At 43.5% G+C, this 19,101-nt stretch overlaps 3 protein-coding genes across 3 annotated transcripts; 1 reads left to right on the top strand and 2 right to left on the bottom strand.

The window, feature by feature from the left end:
• Positions 1 to 736: 736 nt before the first annotated feature.
• On the bottom strand, positions 737 to 5,784 carry pdap1b (pdgfa associated protein 1b). The gene is made up of 6 exons (XM_080775558.1): positions 5,666 to 5,784; positions 4,468 to 4,559; positions 4,260 to 4,364; positions 3,583 to 3,704; positions 2,715 to 2,866; positions 737 to 1,810 (listed from the first exon to the last, which is right to left on the bottom strand). Exons 1-6 carry the CDS (start codon positions 5,676 to 5,678, stop codon positions 1,752 to 1,754), a joined length of 543 nt encoding a protein of 180 aa, XP_080631684.1. The 5' UTR covers positions 5,679 to 5,784; the 3' UTR covers positions 737 to 1,751.
• A 476-nt stretch (positions 5,785 to 6,260) lies between these two features.
• bud31 (BUD31 homolog) lies at positions 6,261 to 7,742 on the top strand. Its single transcript, XM_080775559.1, has 4 exons — positions 6,261 to 6,448; positions 6,809 to 6,931; positions 7,057 to 7,223; positions 7,588 to 7,742. The coding sequence occupies exons 1-4, from the start codon at positions 6,355 to 6,357 to the stop codon at positions 7,636 to 7,638; spliced, it is 435 nt and encodes a 144-aa protein (XP_080631685.1). The 5' UTR covers positions 6,261 to 6,354; the 3' UTR covers positions 7,639 to 7,742.
• A 1,485-nt stretch (positions 7,743 to 9,227) lies between these two features.
• On the bottom strand, positions 9,228 to 18,959 carry smcr8a (Smith-Magenis syndrome chromosome region, candidate 8a). The gene is made up of 3 exons (XM_080775525.1): positions 17,823 to 18,959; positions 15,332 to 17,293; positions 9,228 to 13,129 (listed from the first exon to the last, which is right to left on the bottom strand). Exons 1-3 carry the CDS (start codon positions 18,422 to 18,424, stop codon positions 12,631 to 12,633), a joined length of 3,063 nt encoding a protein of 1,020 aa, XP_080631651.1. The 5' UTR covers positions 18,425 to 18,959; the 3' UTR covers positions 9,228 to 12,630.
• Positions 18,960 to 19,101: the final 142 nt, after the last annotated feature.

Here is a 19,101-nt window from a genome sequence, read left to right as displayed (position 1 = left end):
GAGAGACGAGCATGCAACCAAGTGTAAAATGACTTATACTGGATCTCTTGTCCACTAGTCCCCTTCCTAACATTTTAGTCAGCTAGGCCGGGAGGTAACAGGTTTGGGAACCGCTGTTGTTGGCTATTGGATACCATTCCTTTGAGCCCCAGTCCTGTCATGCTTTCAGCACCTCAGTGAATTCCATATCACCTCTAATGAAGACAATTAAAACTATTAATATCTATATTCAATATGGAGATAATCTCCTCTTTTCAGCTATATGACATTCAATTACATGATGGCATTTTTGCATTTTCTAAGTTACACTGACAGTACTCGATGTAGATATAAAGTAAAGTAAGTAGCCTTGCCGAGCCATCAGGCCCATAGGAGCAGGAGCCTATCTCCTGTTTCTGTAGCGTGAGGCAGCTTGATGTACAAGTACACCCCCTGGACATGACGCTAGTATGTCGCAGGGACTTACCCCCAATCCAACCCTTGATGCTGAGTGTCAAGCAGGGAGGCACTGGGTCCCATTTTTAGAGTCTTTGGTATGACCCGGCCGGGGATTGAACCCCAACCTCCCAGTCTCAGGGCGGACACTCTACCTACAAGGCCACTGAGCTGGTTGATGTAGATATGCTGTAAAAGAATGAATTAAAAAAGCAGAACAACAAAGATGTATTCTGGTAGAGAACTTTCCATTAAATAAATAAATAAAGCATACGCTAAATAAAGATCAATATGCCATTAGTTCAAGGTATCCACCAAGATCCGGCACCAACTAGCATTGCTAGTCTTGTCGGTAAATGTTTTTATTCAGATATCAGATATTGCTACATTCATTTTATTTTGTTTAGAAAACAAATTTAAATATATTCTCTTTTAATGTGCACCACGTTGAGTTTACTTGTATGAGATGTGATACACAAATACAATGTACTATTCAATTTATGTAATGGGAATACCTGACATGCCATATGGTAGCTCTCCCAAAAAAAAAAGAATAGCCTTAACAAACCAAAACAAGTTTTTCGTTCATCTTGTTCATCGGTTTCATAATTAATCTGAGTTATATACAATGCACGACTTGAACAAAAAGTGGCAAAGCTCAATTACCAAAGTACAGTAAGTCAAAAGTAAATTCGATGCATCAGTAATTCAGTATCATGTACTGTATGAGGTTATAGGTTAGAGAGGGTCATTCCAAGTGTAACAAAGGGTGTGTGTGTGTGTGTGTGTGTGTGTGTGTGTGTGTGTGTGTGTGTGTGTGTGTGTGTGTTCTCTTCTTTTCCCTCTGTGTGTTAAGCATGTGCAGCAGCCTGGTTGGACCATATAATGTATAGCCTTATTCTGACCAGTGTTTGGGTCTATTCTGTATACGCCACTTGTGCAGATCCAAATAAAATAATTCAAATGTGTGTGTGTGTGTGTGTGTGTGTGTGTGTGTGTGTGTGTGTGTGTGTGTAGGAGGGAGGGGGGTCTACACAGTACTTCCTTAGTGAAGCAACAGAACCAATATTCTGTGGCAAAATATTCAGAGCACCGTTCAATAGGCCTCAACCATTTTTCCAAATGGTATTTATGTAACAATGAAAGTAAACCATTCTTCATAACTCTTACTTCAAAAATACTCAAATATATAAATATATATTTATGATATACTGTACTGTATATAGATATATATATATATATATATATATATATAGATATAAATATTGCACCAGTCCATACATGTGTGAAAGTTCTGCTGATAAACCAATTCTGCATCATTTGAGAGAGAGGGAGTTCATTCCTCTAGTTGCTGCTGTCGACCCTGCTCCTTTTGCTGGAGTAGAAACATGTGAAAATACAAAACACAAGAAACTTAGCAAAACCGACCCTGGATTCATATTTTGACACACTCACTGCTATTCACTGCTTAAAAGGGACACCATCTCACCTTTAATGCACATTATTTCATTGTTGATTAATCTTTGAAATTGAAGGTATACTGAATAATGTTGTATACTATAGAAATATTTACGATAATCCACATTACAGAGAAAATGTTCAGTCTTTTTTATCTGTTACTGTCTATGTCACAGCCACTGATGGTAGCAGCTGGAAAGCAGAAAGTAAGCTTGTAGTTTTCACATTCATAGATTTTACCTTTAGACATATGGTAAAATTCTCAGTTTTCGTGAAAATGTCTCCCTTAACATTCATGGCATTTTATTCATGACATGGCATATGGTCAAATGCATACAGGATATGTGACCTTTGTGCTATTGAGGGTATGCAGAAACCGGAATTATGGATATAAGGAGGGTAAGAAAAAGTGGAAATATCACTGGGATTATCACTAGGTTTTAAGGCTGCACAATATATCATTATCGTTGATTCTGAACATGCGCAATATCAGTATTGCAAAAAGGCAACGCGATATATCAATATTATATCGTCATATATCGTCCACTTCTAATGCCAGCAACATCCCATCCATGCTACTTTTCATTGTTGCTACACTTGGAATATCAAATTACAAATAGCACTTAAAGTTAAGAGTGACTTGTTATTAGGCAGTTTTTTTTGGAATAATGTTTAGTTTTCAATGTTCTGTGTTGCAACACTTAAAATATAGAACATGAAATGTTAACGGTAATATCGTATCAATATCGCAATATTTGGGCATAAATACCGAGATGACATTTTGTCCATATCGTGTAGCCCTATCAGGTCTGTGTACACACCTTTCTTCTCGTCCTCTTTCTTTCGCGCCGCGTCCTCTCTCTGTTTTCGGACAATGGCGAGGCGAGCGAGGTCTGCTTTGGCCTGGTCTGTCTTCCCTGCCAAGTGCATCTTCATGTAGCGTTCTTTGGCTTTCTGCTTTTCAATCTCCTCCCTACATGTTAGACAAGGAGAGGGTATTAAAAACAACTGCTTTGTTCAGTAGCTGTCACAGCAACCGGGGACAAACAAGACAAGCCCCAATCACAAACTAAAATGTCTCACTAACAGAAATGTACCATGACCATCCACAAAGTCCCACATATATATATGTATTAATTTCCCTTTTTCAAATCAATCACAGAAACAGCATATTTTCCCTTGTACAGGAAATAATTTCACTTTGCCTACTCTTTTATTTTTTTTATCCCACGATTTTGTAACCCATTTTTCACCCCTGTGTCAATCATCTAATGTGATCCTGGGCTCTACACACCCTCCGCCAACCTAGTCCCCATATATGGGGGACAAGGGGAGACCAACCTAGTCCCCATATATGGGGGACAAGGGGAGACCAACCTAGTCCCCATATATGGACTTGAACTCATGCTTCCTTCACGCCTGAGTGTCCAAGTTGCTCCTTTTACACCTGACAGGGGGGAGTTTCCCTGGTTGGACGTAGCGCGTGGAAGGAACACGTTATTCCAACCAGTTCCTTTCCCCTCCATCAGGCGCCCCGGCTGGCCAGGGGGAGGCAGTTTAGTGACCAGGATTACTGCATGTTTTTTGTGAGGGTACCTACCCTATACTCTTTTATGCCTGTAAACGTGGGATGTGACAAATGACAATAAAGTTGAAAGTGAAGTTGCAATAGTTTTTTGTCATTCACACCTTTCTCTCCTTGATAATTGCTTGGGTTCGTCCATCTCGATCTGAGTCACCTTCTTTGTTTTCTGAGCGGCTCTGTTGGGGTTCTCAATTTCGATCAATCCCTCCACACCTCCTCTCTTCTTCTGAAATCAACATGTCACATAAACGCTCATAAATTATACAGAGTCAACACAGTTTATGGTCAGTTTTTTTAATTTTAAACGGCTGTACTCGTGGCAGAAATAGAGACACCGGGTTTAGAGTTGTCAGGAGGACACAACAGTTGCATATTAATTGCAGATACCGATCAAAACAGTCAAATTATATTGGTCTGGCTCTACTCGGAAAACAAGTTTAAAGCCCCCTTTCGGGACCCTTGGTTACCTTTTCTGTATTTGGGACGTCTGGTACCGACGTCCCAAATACAGGAAAGGCAACCAAGGGTCCCGAAAGGGGCTAGGAACGAGTGTGAGTTAACCCATTCTGGTGTTAGCACTTAGCATCATGTCATGCTTTAGCTATTGAAAAATAGCAGATCTACAAGCTCATAGCGCGCCACCGAGTGGCGCGCTACGAGCTTGTAGGTCTGCTATTTTTGAAAAATCGAAGAACGACTGACATTTTTTAAAATCTGATCTCAGGTCAGAATGGGTTAAAGGGAGAGATGGAGGGAGGCTGAGAGGAGAGCAAACACAAACCTGGGAGCTGTCATCGTCGCTGTCGTCTGATCCCGACCCTGGCAGCTTCTCTTCCACGCCATCGTTCTGAGCTGCACCCTCTATGCCCTCACCTTCCTGTTCTTGCTGTTCCACAACAAGACAGGCCAGTTACAATACAGGTAAAGCTCCAACAGGTTACAAATGTACACACAACAGCAGGCTACAAAATCCTCTAGTCTCAACCAACCCTTTTTCTCTCCTTTTCGGCCTTCATCTGGGCGTCTATCTCTTCAGGGCTGGTGTATGTCCGCATACGGCCCTTATGGCCACCCTTCTTACCTGTTCAGGTTATGAAAAATCATGACATATAAAACATGTTTGTAAACATCACACAGACAGGGGACATTCAACGTACTGTAGATCACAAATGATAGTCAAAAGGAGCTATAGATATCAAATTGACATTTGTCTTATTTTAGACTGTAACAGTATGTGTTGTAAAGCAAATTAATGTAGATTAAAAGAAGCATGCCACCAATCATCTTAAAGTCTACTGGAAATTCCGTGAACCCAGAAATGGTGATTAAAGTAAACTTTTATAATAGAAATGTTATCTATATAGGCCTAATGGATGAAATTCAGCTTGGTTGCTAAAAGTTGCTCATTGAGCAATTTGAGTTATTGGCATAATAAAAATAAAAACACTCCTTGGGCTAAAAACGGCCATAGCTACTTTTGACTGATTGATTGAAATATTTATTAAAAGTTTGCAGAATTACAGTAGGCTACATTTCAAGCACAAACTCAATACAAAGACTGTTAACTGTGAGTGGACGACCCAATTAAGCATTACACTTGTTTACAAGAGGGTCCATTGAACCATGTTCAATTCATCAAAACATTTAGAGATGTACAAATAGACACTTCTATATAGACAAAGAACAGAACAGGAATTCATCATAAAGGAGGTAAAAAAAAGGGAAAAGAAACATTGTGAAACATTGTGATGATGGCTATGGCCGTTTACCTCCCAAGGAGTGCTTTTGTGCAAAACTAATGCTTGGAATGGATTCAGAATCATGAAAACCCCCTAGTTTCATATGCCACATGCTACTTAAAGAATGCTGAAATTTTGATTATATTTTATTTTGCCTTATATAGGATGTTAATGGTCACTAATAACTCAAATTGCTCAACGTGCAACTTTTAGCAACCAGGCTTAATCTCATCTGCTAAGTCTATACTAGATGACATTTGAATCATAAAAGTTTACATAAAACAACATTTTCTGGGTCTAACATGGGACCTATGGGAGCTTCCAGTAGGCGTCTGTGGGAGGGCTTATACGGTTAGCTGAGGAGTAACATGAGAGTACAACAGACAGTCTGTACATGCTAACAACAACATCAACATATTATATCGTGTTGTTGAATAGTTGTCCTTACCTCCCTTTGGCATTTTCACAAATGTTACCACAGATGTCTCAGCGAAGAAATAGGCCTACTAATAGAAAATAAAAAAAAATATGAAGTGACACTTTTGCTGACTGCAGGCTAAAAACAGACTGTGTTGTTGATGTCCTCGCGGCAGTGGTTCAACATGTTGCCTTCCATAAATTGTATATTTAAACAAATATATGTTCTTAATATATGATATTAAATAATATACATTGTTTTTATAAAAAGCCACAATTCTGTACGAATGATTGGATTGAATCCTCCTGATTATAAGATTAGATTATCTTTTTTATCGACAGTCAATTTGTTAGTCAGCTAACCTGATGCAACACACTGTACTTACACCAAGGCTGAGAGAACGATATCTATTCAGATTTAGACCAGATTTTAATATAAAGAAGATGTGTATTTAAACACGGTTAATTGTTATATAACGTGCATTATTTTAAGACACGGACGGTTTTTTTGAAAGGCGTATAAATAAAAAATGAAATATGTTGTTATTATGTATTTAGCAAGTGACGCCTCTCTCAACGGACGAGCTCGGGTCTGGGTAACAGGACCCCAGATAGGCGACGTCATATATAGGGGACTGAATCGAAACGAGCTAGCAAAATAGCTAAACCGACACACATAAACAGACGATTGTTTTGTGTTTTCTTCGATTTTCAGAAACAATGCCAAAAGTTAAAAGGAGTCGAAAGCCGCCTCCAGATGGCTGGGAGCTCATTGAGCCGACATTGGACGAGTTGGATCAAAAAATGAGAGAAGGTAAATTAATTAAACACAAACAAAACAATGAAGATTGCCGCTGCGTAGCGACCAGCTAGGCTGGCTGCGTGACCATTATCATGTGTAAATCATTTTGTGAAATATAAAGTTAAATGCGAAACACAGTTTCGTCTAAAATGAATTGGAAAAACAACGTGAATGTTTATGATATTTCGGAATCAGTAGAGCCTTCGTGGCATCCTACTGAATTGATCACGTTCGAAACTAAAAAAGCAAACCTGAGCGTTTCTCCAAATTAACATATAAGGATATTTTGCCACCAGGCGAGCCTTTGTGTAGCAGACAGTTGTAACTCGTCAATGTAACATGATCTCACCTCAAATGCGTTCTTATTTCCAGCTGAAACAGAGCCCCATGAGGGCAAGCGAAAGGTAGAGTCTCTGTGGCCCATTTTCCGGCTTCATCATCAGCGGAGCCGCTACATCTTTGATCTCTTCTACAAAAGAAAAGCCATCAGCAGAGGTACAAACACAATATATATATATTCATATTGTAGTGCTGTTAGATTGAACATTATTTAAAGATGCTTTATATCATGTCAAACGCTTAACTCTGTGTTGTCGACTACCCTATGTATTTTTCCCCAGAACTCTACGAGTATTGTATAAAGGAAGGGTATGCAGACAAGAACCTGATCGCCAAATGGAAGAAGCAGGGCTATGAGAACCTGTGTTGCCTTCGCTGCATCCAGACACGAGACACCAACTTCGGCACAAACTGCATCTGCAGAGTCCCCAAGAGCAAGCTGGAAGTTGTAAGTCTGTCTGTGACATTTATTGACTCAGATAATCTTCAGTTATCTTGTACTTGGCCTATTTATTATATAGATCATTCTGCATAACTAAAACCAGGTGGACATTAGATAACAGTGGAAACTTGTATGGCATTGCAACTTAAGGAAGAGTAGTGTTAAAAAATGTACAAAGGTAATCTTTGTAAATGTAAACTAGATTTAGTGTTGTGGGATCCAGAGTGATAAAACTGTCCTACTAGTCTTATGTGAGGAACCACCATAATCTGACATGGTTCCTTTAGGATTTATTTTTTGAAAGGATGATGATTATAAAAGTGTGCCCTTTTGTGTGTTCCAAACCTCTGATTCTGACTTGTGCACACAGGGAAGGATCATTGAATGCACCCACTGTGGCTGCAGAGGGTGCTCTGGCTGAGATGGAATTTGGAGCTCTTTTCCCATGAGTGTTCATCCAACCGACACCTGTGTACTGTCACAACCATGGATGAAGATTGTGTTTACCGTAACCTGACTCGGAAACAAACTCAACAGATCTCTTCACCACCAAGCCTCAATAACCCCAAAATATTAAAAATATATACGTAGAGATATTCTGTCTACGCCTAAGTGATCGTGACTGAAGAAAGCAACATTATTATGACTTGTGCATTGTATTACTTTTGTCAAGGTTTTGTTTAGATTCTGTGTGTCATTTAATGCCTATGCTCAGATCTTGGGGATCACTGGGAAGAGAGTTGTTTCTGGATCAGGCCTACCATTCCAGTTGTTTAGCGTACACTGTGAAGGTCATCATAAGTGCTATTTGTTTTTAATGTCATTTTGAAGAGGGGTGGGGGGGGTATTGCCGTATTGAGGGCTATCATTTTGATTTAACATGTTATTCCTATAGACCTAGAAATGTTTAAATTAGCGTTGTACTTGATCATTTTAAAATAAACTTGTTCTGATTTAATTGCTTGATCTTGTAGTCCTTGTATGGCAAGGAAATGTAAAGGTGCAACCTGTTAATCAGTTTAGGTTACAGTATGTGTAACTACTGTAGGAATTGAACTTGTTACTGACAGACCACTGCCAATCATACAGCCACATTAGGAATGTATTGGGGAAAAGGGGGAAGTATTAGAACCAACAGGCACTTGGAACAGGGAGTTGATACTAGGTTTTGTGTACATATTGGTCAGTTACCATTCCAACATGTCTTGACGCAACCTTAATAATTCACGTGTACTGTACAAGTAGTACAGGATTGATATGTCCAGAGCATCTTCATTCCCTTAGCAGTCATCGATATTTATAATTCATTAAAATGTATACAATTTATATTGCTAAATTGAACCACTGTTGGGGGGATGGATGGGGATATGTTTCCTCTTTCCTGCACATATCCGTTTATCTATAAATGCACAGAATCAATCAGCGATAATCCTGTGACTGATCAATTTCAAACATGCCAAGGCGGGTGCCTGTCGGCTATTTGGGTGTCAGGAAAAAAAGGCCGCCTCCCGCCAAGGGTATAGCCTATGTATTGCAGTGGTTTTCAAGAACCTAAAATCCAAATGTATCAGTGTCTGTCAGAGTCCGCTTTTATGCTCCTATATCCCTGATGTCGGTACAGCCATACTGGCCTCCCAACTACTCTACTTCAAATATGTAACCAGTTTTGAGGTACTTTACTTGAGACTAACATACCGTATTCCACTACATCTCAGAGGCAAATATCTTTTTATTACTCCACTATAATTATTTTACAGTTTTAAGTCACTTATAAATGCTTATTATTGTAGCTTACTCTAATTACAATCCAAAACATAGTGAAATTAGACATTTCACTACATTTGGTACTGTAAATATCTAACCCAGCATTTAACTTGAATCACTTTTGTACTTTTATTCAAGTAAAAGTTAATACGGGACTTTTACTTGTATTTCTATATATATATATAGTGTGTGTGAATTCTCTGCCAACCTCACATGTCCATCCGACATCAACTCAAAACATCTCAATGCATTCAAATAATTTAATGGAATAAAATAATATCAATATTACATAAAAATATCCAGACATTCACCAACACGGTTTAACACCGACAGACACAGTGATGTCATCGCCTCCATCGTTCGAGGCCAAACCGTTTCAACCTCAGGATGAGACATGAATTAGTATATATATACTCTACACAGGCATGACATCATGGCAACATATACAGTAAAGGACACGGAATGTGAAGACGATGTTAAGCACACTACGGTATGGCTTAGTATGTTTTGCACTCTCCGGCACCGTTAACCCGGTCAAAGCCACATTCGGCCCACACACACTCCCTGGATGCCAACGATGAACCTCTGCCCCAAATTCTTTGATATTACTCCTCCAGATTCTGTCCAAAAATCCCGCAAAATCGTCACACACACACACTCTCTCTATAGTCATGTGTTTCAAGACGGATCTGTCCGATATTATATATCCTAATTGGCTTTCAAAGTTTGCAGGATTGGCCCGTTTTGAACAAAAAGCCTCAAATCATGAACGCAGCGTGCAATTTACGTGAAATCTTTCAGACTTTCCCCACTACTAGGCCGAGGAATATAATATCCCACCCTTTTCACATTGGCCTGTTATAGCGCCACAAACAGGTGGATTTTTGTAAAACGCATTTTTGGAACAAAATGCCTCAAATCATCCAATTGCCATCCAAAGGCGTAAGAAGAAATGGCACCCTTTTCACATTGGCCTATTATAGTGCCACCAGGAGGCCACAACCTGACCTGCCCTGGTGGGAGACCTGTGCCCCAAGGGGCACTTTACCTAGTTGTAATTACATTCACCTTTTTGTACCGATGACAATATGTAACAACTAAGCCAGAATTGTGTAACAGTAAAACCCAAAATCTGATCCAATATGGCAAAATAACATTAAAAACAAAAAAAATAGGCTTGAGACACGTAAAATTTAAGTTTCTAATGGAATGGAATACGGAATAAAATAGTGCCTGGAACGCTTAAAAACAACATAGTGTGCAATTATATATATATAGATATGTCAATTGTATACAGTATATCAAACCAGGATCTGCCTTGTTCTAAATAGGAAGAGGAGAATCACCTTAATCTCTTTGTCTGTACGTCTCAGCTATTTGGACAATGTAGTTTTTTTAAGTAGGCCTTTGGCTCCAATTTGATAGTGCCATTAAATTGCACCACCATAAAGACTCATTTATACTCCAGAAATCGCAAAGATAAAAGCTAATTGTGAGCTTGTAGATCGATCAAAAGTGGCTTTTGCGGCATAACGTTAAAGATTAAGTTCACCGTTGTTCAGTTGGCAGGGACTTTCCCTGTTTCACCACCAGCTTTGATCAACTTTGCTTTCCAATACCCGCCAGCGTATTGGGAAAAACTAGTATACAGTCAAATCTGAAGTGTAATTTAACTCTGCGAGAGTTAAATCAACACTCCAGAATATACTGTGCTACTACTACTACTACTACTGTAATTCTTTCCATATTCCTACCAAAAAGGGGACACAGCAGCATTGGTGTGATCACAATTCTATTGTATAGCATAGGAAACAAAGTCATTTTGTTCACATGGTGCAAACCATCAAAAAGGTGACCAAAACTGTTTTTCTGCGTAAAATCATGGACGGCATCAGTCATGTCGTGTCGTGTTAATCTCTGGATTCGCTACAATGGCACGGTTAGTTAGATCTATGTCAGTTCATTGATTTGTCTCAAGACAACAAACAACAACACCTATTACAACATAAGAGTCACATCTCAGCGAACCGTCTCTCCACAAACTGTTCAGACTCAAAGGCGTCAGGTTCATTCTCAGGATACAGCAAAAAACAAGGAATATCAGTTACATTATGTATGGTGATTCACCCGCTGGTACGACAAGTACAATACAGTCCCATGCTGACGCTACAACACTCTCACACAACTCCAATTAACCACTATTCTATAATAAGCCCTATTCGAAAAATCATTTGAAAAGTTTTGAAAATCGTCGACCTATAATGGGGCATGACGCCAACAATAGGCACTAGGCCGGGTTGTGAAAGTGGTTAAGACAACACTGTGAAATTCAATACATTTAAGATTAGTAGCTTTTTTTGGTCTGACTGAGTCAGTATTCATGGCAATGCTTGCCAGGAGTTCATATTAGCTTTTGGCAGCCACTGGTCACTGCGGTACACATCATGGCCGATGGGGTTTTTCTGGACATGCAATAAAACAGGGAGTTGACTGGGACTAATCCACACACAACAATACACACACACACACACACTTCATGCATCAACATCATCATCGTCGTCGTCATCACAACCTGAAGCAGCCTCTGAGAATGTATATAATCTATGCTCTCCCTAACAGAGGTCGAAATCTATTGGATTGAAATGCACGACCAAGTCTCTTCTTAAAACAAAGTTTACGCTTTGGGAACTGTGACAATCTAGGGTTTCATTCACAATGGCTGTACTGTGTGTAGGAAAGAAAGAAAACTAAAAACTTTTAAAAAGGCAAAAGTCAAAAGACTCTTTTAAGAACAGCTCTGACCTAATATAATGGAGCTTTAGACAGCCCTCTCTACACTCTCAAACCTGTTCGTAGCAGCCAGATTATGTTAGCATGGAGGGGCCAAGTACAGCAAACCTGAAAAACATTGAGATGATATCACAGTTGATAAATTAGATAATGATGATTGGTGGACATTTAATTAAGGCTATATGATTTGACCAATCCACAAGCTAGTTACTGTCAGGTGACTCACCCTTAAATACAATGGCAGCTATGTTGGCTTGAGTTCAGATGGATGGAAATGCCGGGCACAGAGAAAATATACTAAAAAGGAAGGATGAGTCAGCAATATCAGGAACATTACATTAGCGGTATTTCCACAGAGGTGAAATGAATGACACTACAGTAAGGACACCAGAACAGATTAGCTCAAGGCCGTCCGTGTGTCCGAGGCGAGCATGCTTTGAACTAAATAAACAGAAGTAAACAGAGTACTCTGACCCAATACATTCACTTCTCCTACTCTGTCGACTTGACCTGTTTCCCTATTGACCAATGACCATATTCCCCACAGCTGTTAAAGTAAAAAGCTAAATGGACACTTGTGTGAATATGGTCCAAGTAGAGGAGAGCAGGAAGGAAGGAGACTAAGCAATGAACACAGAGAAAGGCAGAATGAAGTCTCCACAGCTAAAAATATAAACCAGTGCTGAAACTCAGCAGTATAAGATCACCTTGTGTGAGAGCCCGCTACAAGTCAAGTGGATAAAAGGTTGATGATTGCCCAGCCAAAACACCTCAGGGAGTTCTGGTCCCGTCCCAACAACACTACAACAACGCAATCCACCCAAAGTCCATCTGTCGGAATGGGGGCAGAAAGAATTAATCAGATCTTGTATAAAACGCTGGTGGTGTATTTAAAACTAAAACAAGGAGGCGCCGCCGAGGCGGCGGCGGCGACCGACCCAGGAGGGGCGGCAGCGGCGGGGGCGGGCTGTTCCAGGTAGTGCCGCGCGACGAGCTGGCCGAGGTAGAGGAGTATCTGACCGTCCTCGTCCCCCAGGCCCAGCTGCTCCTGCAGGAAGCTCTGGCGCCGTGCCTCCACGCCCTCCGGCCCTTCCTCGTGGCAGCTGACGGGCAGGTGGAGGTGGTGCGTGAAGGTGAACAGGAAGGCCCGCGCCGCCAGGCCGCTGAGCGTGCTCTGGACGTGCAGGAAGTAGGTGGAGCCGCGGCGGACGTAGGTGCGGTGGTCGGCGATGTTGGCGAGCAGCGTGCCGCGGTACGGCGGGCAGCGCAGCGTCTTCTGGTCGGCGTCCAGGATGGAGATGTAGCGGCTGTAGCGCGAGAGGGAGAAGAGCATGCTGGAGCCCACGGGAGACGCCACTCTGCAGGGGGGAGAGAGAGGTCGAGGATGATGGGAGAGATTTGTCATATATTTGCTTTACATAACCTGTTATAACAGAATTGTTATGGGAACATACATAGGGATGTTTAACCCATTTTGACCTGGGAACGATTCTATAAATGTCTTCTACATCCTGACAGTTTTCTGAAAAAGCTATGTTTCTATGTCAGTCGTTCTTTCGATTTTTCAAAAATAGCAGACCTACAAGCTCGTAGCGCGCCACTCGGTGGCGCGCTATGAGCTTGTAGATCTGCTATTTTTCAATAGCTAAAGCATAACATAATGCTCCAAAATGGGTTAACAAGAGTCTGAGAGCTGCGGTCCGCCTTGCCGATGTAGTACAAGTTTAAGATTATCCACTGTTGCACTAGATATGTATATATCTGTATACACCTTTGTATTAAGAGATGTACAGTGTCATTTAACTGTCTGACTACAAATATACATTGATTAACTTTAGAGTACAGTATTCATTATACAAAGTATCGTATATCTGCAGGGTCAAGAAGCGGTTTTATCTAAAAGATGCCATTATTATTTTATTAAACGGAGAGAGAATCAGCTTTTAGCACTGTTAGCAGTGTTGAATTAATGGAAATTTGCTCAGAGCAGTTGGACTTGCCATCAATTCTTTTATAATAGAAATAGAGAAACAGGTGGTTGACAGGCAGCCTCTGTAGACATTTTTAAAGCACAGCTCAAGACCCACTTCTACACCCTTGCTTTTAATTGATCTTTTATTCTTTTGTTATTCATGTCCTCACTGTATTGCATTACTGCTTGTTTTTTTAATGTTTATGCCTTGCTTTTCTTTTCTTTCCTTTTTTTCTCCATTGCTCTGTAAAGCACTTTGAGCTGCATTTCATGTCATGAAAGGTGCTATACAAATAAAGATTTATTATTATTATTAATTATAAAAGGTGGGGGCTGAATAGAAGTCTGACATTATGGCTGAGTCACCCTCAGGTAACTAACTATATTCAGGAGTCAGGACTGAGTCAGATAACAAGAAGACAGCTGTTCACCAACAGGGCAGAAAACAGGATATGGTTCCGGTTTAGCTATACTGCCAGTACTTTATAGGATGTCCTCCTTGCAATGTCATGTCATGTTCAACAAACCAAACCATGTGGTTGAAAAGATCATTTCTGCCTTCTCCGACATTCAAATTGTGGGGTGCACCCCCCCCCCCCCCCCCCCCCTTGTGGGGTATGAACGAATGATAGGAGGCGTGCTGATGGAAAACGACCAAAATCTTACAAATATTTCTGATAAATCTTGGAGGGATTAGGGGGAGTTGTTTGTATAGCTCTCTGCTCTTGCTCTACAGCACCTGCACCTGATATTATACAGAATGTCGTTGCTGGGGAGAAAACCACCTAACTCCATTTTTTGAGGTTTTAGATTTTATGTTGTATTTATTTTTGCATGAATCAGTGGTATTATTGAACACCCTTTACTTCTTGTGTGTTGCTTCGAAAATATCGAACCAATGAAAACAAGTAGTAAAAAGCGCTTGGGTCTGCTAAAACAGCCAACCACCACCACCCACCACCTCTCCCCCTGTCATGGAATTCATTGACAATATAATATAAAGTCACAACACACAGGCCGAGCGGTCCAGGCACCTAGGCCAGTAATCCAGCCTGACAGCGTGTCGTCGTGGGTTCGAGTCCCGATCCCGACGACCGTCGCTGCGTATCCCCTCCATCTCTCTCCCCCTTTCCTGTCAAACTACTGTTAATCGATAAAAAAAAAAAAGGCAAAAAATAAAAAAATCTTTCAAAAGAAAAGTCACACCACCAACTTTGATGAGGCAGTATTGCTTTGTTTTCAAAATAAGGTTTTCTATACGCCATTTTATTTTCCATGAGCTTTCTATCATCTTATTCTATAGTATGCAGTATAGTATGATTTCTTTCCCTTTTTTGTCTTGTTTTTTTTTTCATTTTGTTTCATAATTTATTTTAATTTCATATCATAATGTTTAACAATTTATAATCCGATCAAAAAAAACATATTTGACAAACAAACAAGGTTTTCTTCAATTCCTGAAAAATGTATATATTTATATATATTTATTTCCTGAAAGTGGTTTCTCCCCGACAACAGAGTATGTATCATAAACAGGAAAACGATGTGAATTAATGCAGTGAAGAATGAATAAATAGGTTAATACTACCGTTGCAGCCCTATGAGTTTCCATCTCTGCAGATCCGTGAGGGTGAACGGACAGGACAGCCAGGGCTGGACCCTCTCTCCACACCGGCCCGGCGCCGGCACAAAGAGGGCCAGGGCGGCGACCAGCCTGCGGACCCTCCCCTCGTCCGCCCCGAGCACCACCAGGGTCCTGCCGCTCAGCAGACACCACAGAGCCTGCAAGGCGAACGGATATTGCCGCACGAACCTCAGTGCGCCCTGGCCCGCCTTCTTCCTCTGGCGCAGGGTCAGTATCTCTCCGTAGCCCAGGGGCGAGGCGGCCCGATCGGACCCGGTGGAGGCGCTCATGGCACCGTCCGAGCCGTCCTCCGCCGCCGAGCACCGGGAGGACCCCACGGGCAACTCCAGCCCGATCATAGGGCTCCCCGAGCGGGGAGAGCCGAAAGCGTAGTCCCCCCGGAGCGGCAGGAGGGCTTGGGGCTCCTGGTTGACCACGGCCAGGGAGCGAGGGGGCGGCGGTGGGTTTGAAGTGTGCCCCAGACCGGGCGCTGCGTCTTGGCCCGGGGCCTCAAACAGGAAGCCCTCCTGAGACATACAGCATGCCGTGTCCATCTGCACCAACGCTTCAGGCTCCATCTCACAGACGTCCTCGGTCACATCCTCACAGCCACTCTCCATCTGTCCATCCTCGGTCACATCCTCACAGCCACTCTCCATCTGTCCATCCTCGGTCACATCCTCACGGCCACTCTCCATCATCTGTCCATCCTCGGTCACATCCTCACAGCCACTCTCCATCATCTGTCCATCACACTTGTCCTCGGTCGCCTCCTCCATCTCTGACGCACCGTCCTCCCGCAGAGAGACGGGAGTCTGGTCGCCCCCGTTGTCGACGTCGTCTTCGCACGCCGTTATGTCCAGCTCTTCGCTGGTGCTCTCCCTCTCCGGGTCACTGTAGTGTTCACAGTCAGAGGAGGAGGTGGGACGGTTAGGCTCAGGCGTCGTCAGGTCAGCCTCCGGGTCAGGTGGATTCATACCGTCTCCCAGCCCCTCCCCGCTCCTGTCACTGCCGAAGCTGCCTTTGGTCTCCTCCGAGCTCTCCTGGGTTTCCAGCGTCTGATCGGAGGGAGAGGACTCCAGGCAGCTCTCCCCGGGGCATAGCTCACCATCTCGGGTGCGACTGGTCTCCGAGACCAGGTCCAACAAGTGATCGAGCGGTTCAAGGGAATCCAGCTCTCGAGGCTGCTCAGGACACAGCACTATGGGAGGTGGGAGGTGTGTGAGTTTAGTCACATTGTCTACGGCGTGGTTCACAGCACAGAACGGTCTCAATGTCCCCCCGTCTTCTTCGTCGTCCTCTTCATCGCCGAGGTCTTCCTCGAAGAGGAAGTTGGTGACCCGCAGCTTCCTGCAGAGCGTGCGGTCCAGGCGACGCGTGTGCAAATAGCACAGGTCGCCGCGGAAGCTCCGCTCCGTCTCCTTCAGCAGCTCAACGGTGGCCTCTTGGAACGTCTTGTCACACAGCTCCGTCAGCGTCTTCAGCCGCTTGTCAAAACACTTGGCCGACTTGGCTTTGATCAGCTGGGGGGTGTAGGACGGCCTGCGTTTAACGACACCCTCCTCCTCGTCCTCCTTGGTTCCATTCTGGGGTGTCTGGCCCTCTCCCGTCTCCCCGGCCTCTTCCGTTCCAGTGCAATTAGGCTTCGAGGGGTTGGCATTAAGTGGGTTGGCGTACTTGTCGGGCAGCTCTTGGCACTCGCTCAGACACTCGGTCAAGCATTTCCGGCAGGTCACGGCGCTGGGGTCCCGCCGTGGGCGTTGCGGGTAGGAGCTGATCTGTCGCAGCAGGTCCCGGTGTTCGTAGATGCTTTTTTCCACGTTGGCGATCTCGTTGGCTTTCTCCACAGCGTGGGCCGAGTAGATGCTCTGTGGCCGTGCCTCTCTGTGACGTCCCTCCTCCTTCTGAAGCACGGAGCGCGTATACCTGACGGGACACGAGAAACAAAACAAAACACAGATCAAAACTTGAGAAACAGGCCATGCGACCATTATTCATAAAGTTTGGCATGCCATTTGTCATTCCCCTACTCTCTCTCTCTCTCTCTCTCTCTCTCTCTCTCTCTCTTTGTTTCCTGTCCCTCTCCATTATTGAACCCCAATCAAGTTTGAAGTTACCAAATTTCTTATACATGTCAATAACGTATGTGAGAACCTACTTGTGCTGCGCATTAGGGCAACAGTTTGAAGATACTGTGTCATTATTAAGAGATGTGCCATTTCACATTTTGTATTGCATTCTCATCTGTGCACCCTGTGCTGTGACGTCTACCTGCTTTCTATTAAACAGAGAAAATATCATATACTACTGTGGGGACAGAAATACGCATTAGTTAGAAAGTAGTTAGTAAACTTAACCCCTTTCGGCACCCTCGGTTACCAAATACAGAAAAGGGTCCCAAAAGGGGCTATTAGTAGTAAACTGTGTTAGGGTTTCAGTAGATTTTCGTCCTTACTCGAGGTCCCGAAGCTTCCTCTGCAGCTCCTTGGCGAACGCTCGCCTGTTGCCGGTCTTCAGGCACTCCGACGCCTGGGAGAAGCGGAAGGAAAGCTCCTGGAATTGGAGCATGATCTTCCGCTCGTCCGCCGAGACGTACGCCATGCAAAACGGACGCACGAACCCTCTCGCCTCCAGGTCGTAGAGTGTCAGGTGATGGACGTAGGCAAAGGCCCCTTCCTTGGAGTCTCCCAGCACCACTCGGGAGTCCTCCACGAAGCTGAGGCGCGGATAACCGCTCCCCGGCGGGTGGCCCACGAACGAGGCCTGGTAGTCCACGGACATGATGCGCAGGGAGAAGTAGTTGAGGTCGAAGGTGCCACAGACCTTGGGGTCGTCCGGGATGGTGAGCAGAGGCTGGGGTCCCACCTGCTCCGAGAACTCCGAGATGAGGATGAAGTCTTTGGTGAACTTGGCATAGGAGGTCTTGGCCCAGGGGTTGGAGTTGGCCAGAGGGTGGAGAGGGACGGAGAACTCCTCGGGGAGAGCCCAGGGGTCAGGATGCGTCTCCCCAAACTCATCCTCTTTAGTGAACGCCACCACGTCCGGTGAGCCGATCATAGTGCTGTCGTTTCACAAGGCATTAGAAGAACACACACAAGGCTAGCGACCCCATCAGAGAGAGAGAGAGCAGTCAAACCGTGGAGGCTAGAAGCATCCACCGGATTGTCCCTCAAAGTGACCATACCACACTCACATCACAGATCAGCAGCAGGTTAATTAAACAATGATAACGTGTTGCAGGCAGCATAATATACCAAATGACACTGAACCAGAGGCATGATCTGTCCGCGGCTAGCTCTCTCTACCTGACACACAAAAGCAAATCAGCTTGCGACAAAATCGGCCAAATCACTTCCATAAATCACTTCCAGGTATAATAGCGGGGGTCGTGCAGGCTAATGAAGCGAGACGAAATGAAGCGACCATAATCTTGCAGTGGCATCGTCGGAGAAGGTCTAGAATGTCCATGCACCGCTCCCGTCTCCCGTGGCTGTGTTCCTGGAGGAAATGCAGCGGCACGACCGTGGCGCAGGAACCCAACGGACACGTAGAAAACACTACATGTATTTTACATCCTTCCCTGAGACAGGTCAGACGCCATGTTTACCCAGCTGCTCCTCGGATCCTGGAGAATGTCTTGTCACGTGATCACGCTACTACCGCATTATGTATTCAGTTGTCTATTTCAATATTATTGACAAAATACATCATTTAGTTGTTTCATATATTTATTA

The sequence above is a fragment of the Protomyctophum bolini genome (genome assembly GCF_963924005.1).
Source record: "Protomyctophum bolini genome assembly, chromosome: 11".
Taxonomy (NCBI): Eukaryota; Metazoa; Chordata; class Actinopteri; order Myctophiformes; family Myctophidae; genus Protomyctophum; species Protomyctophum bolini.
Note: the sequence above shows the minus strand (reverse complement) of the source record. Positions and strands in the feature narration are given on the sequence as shown.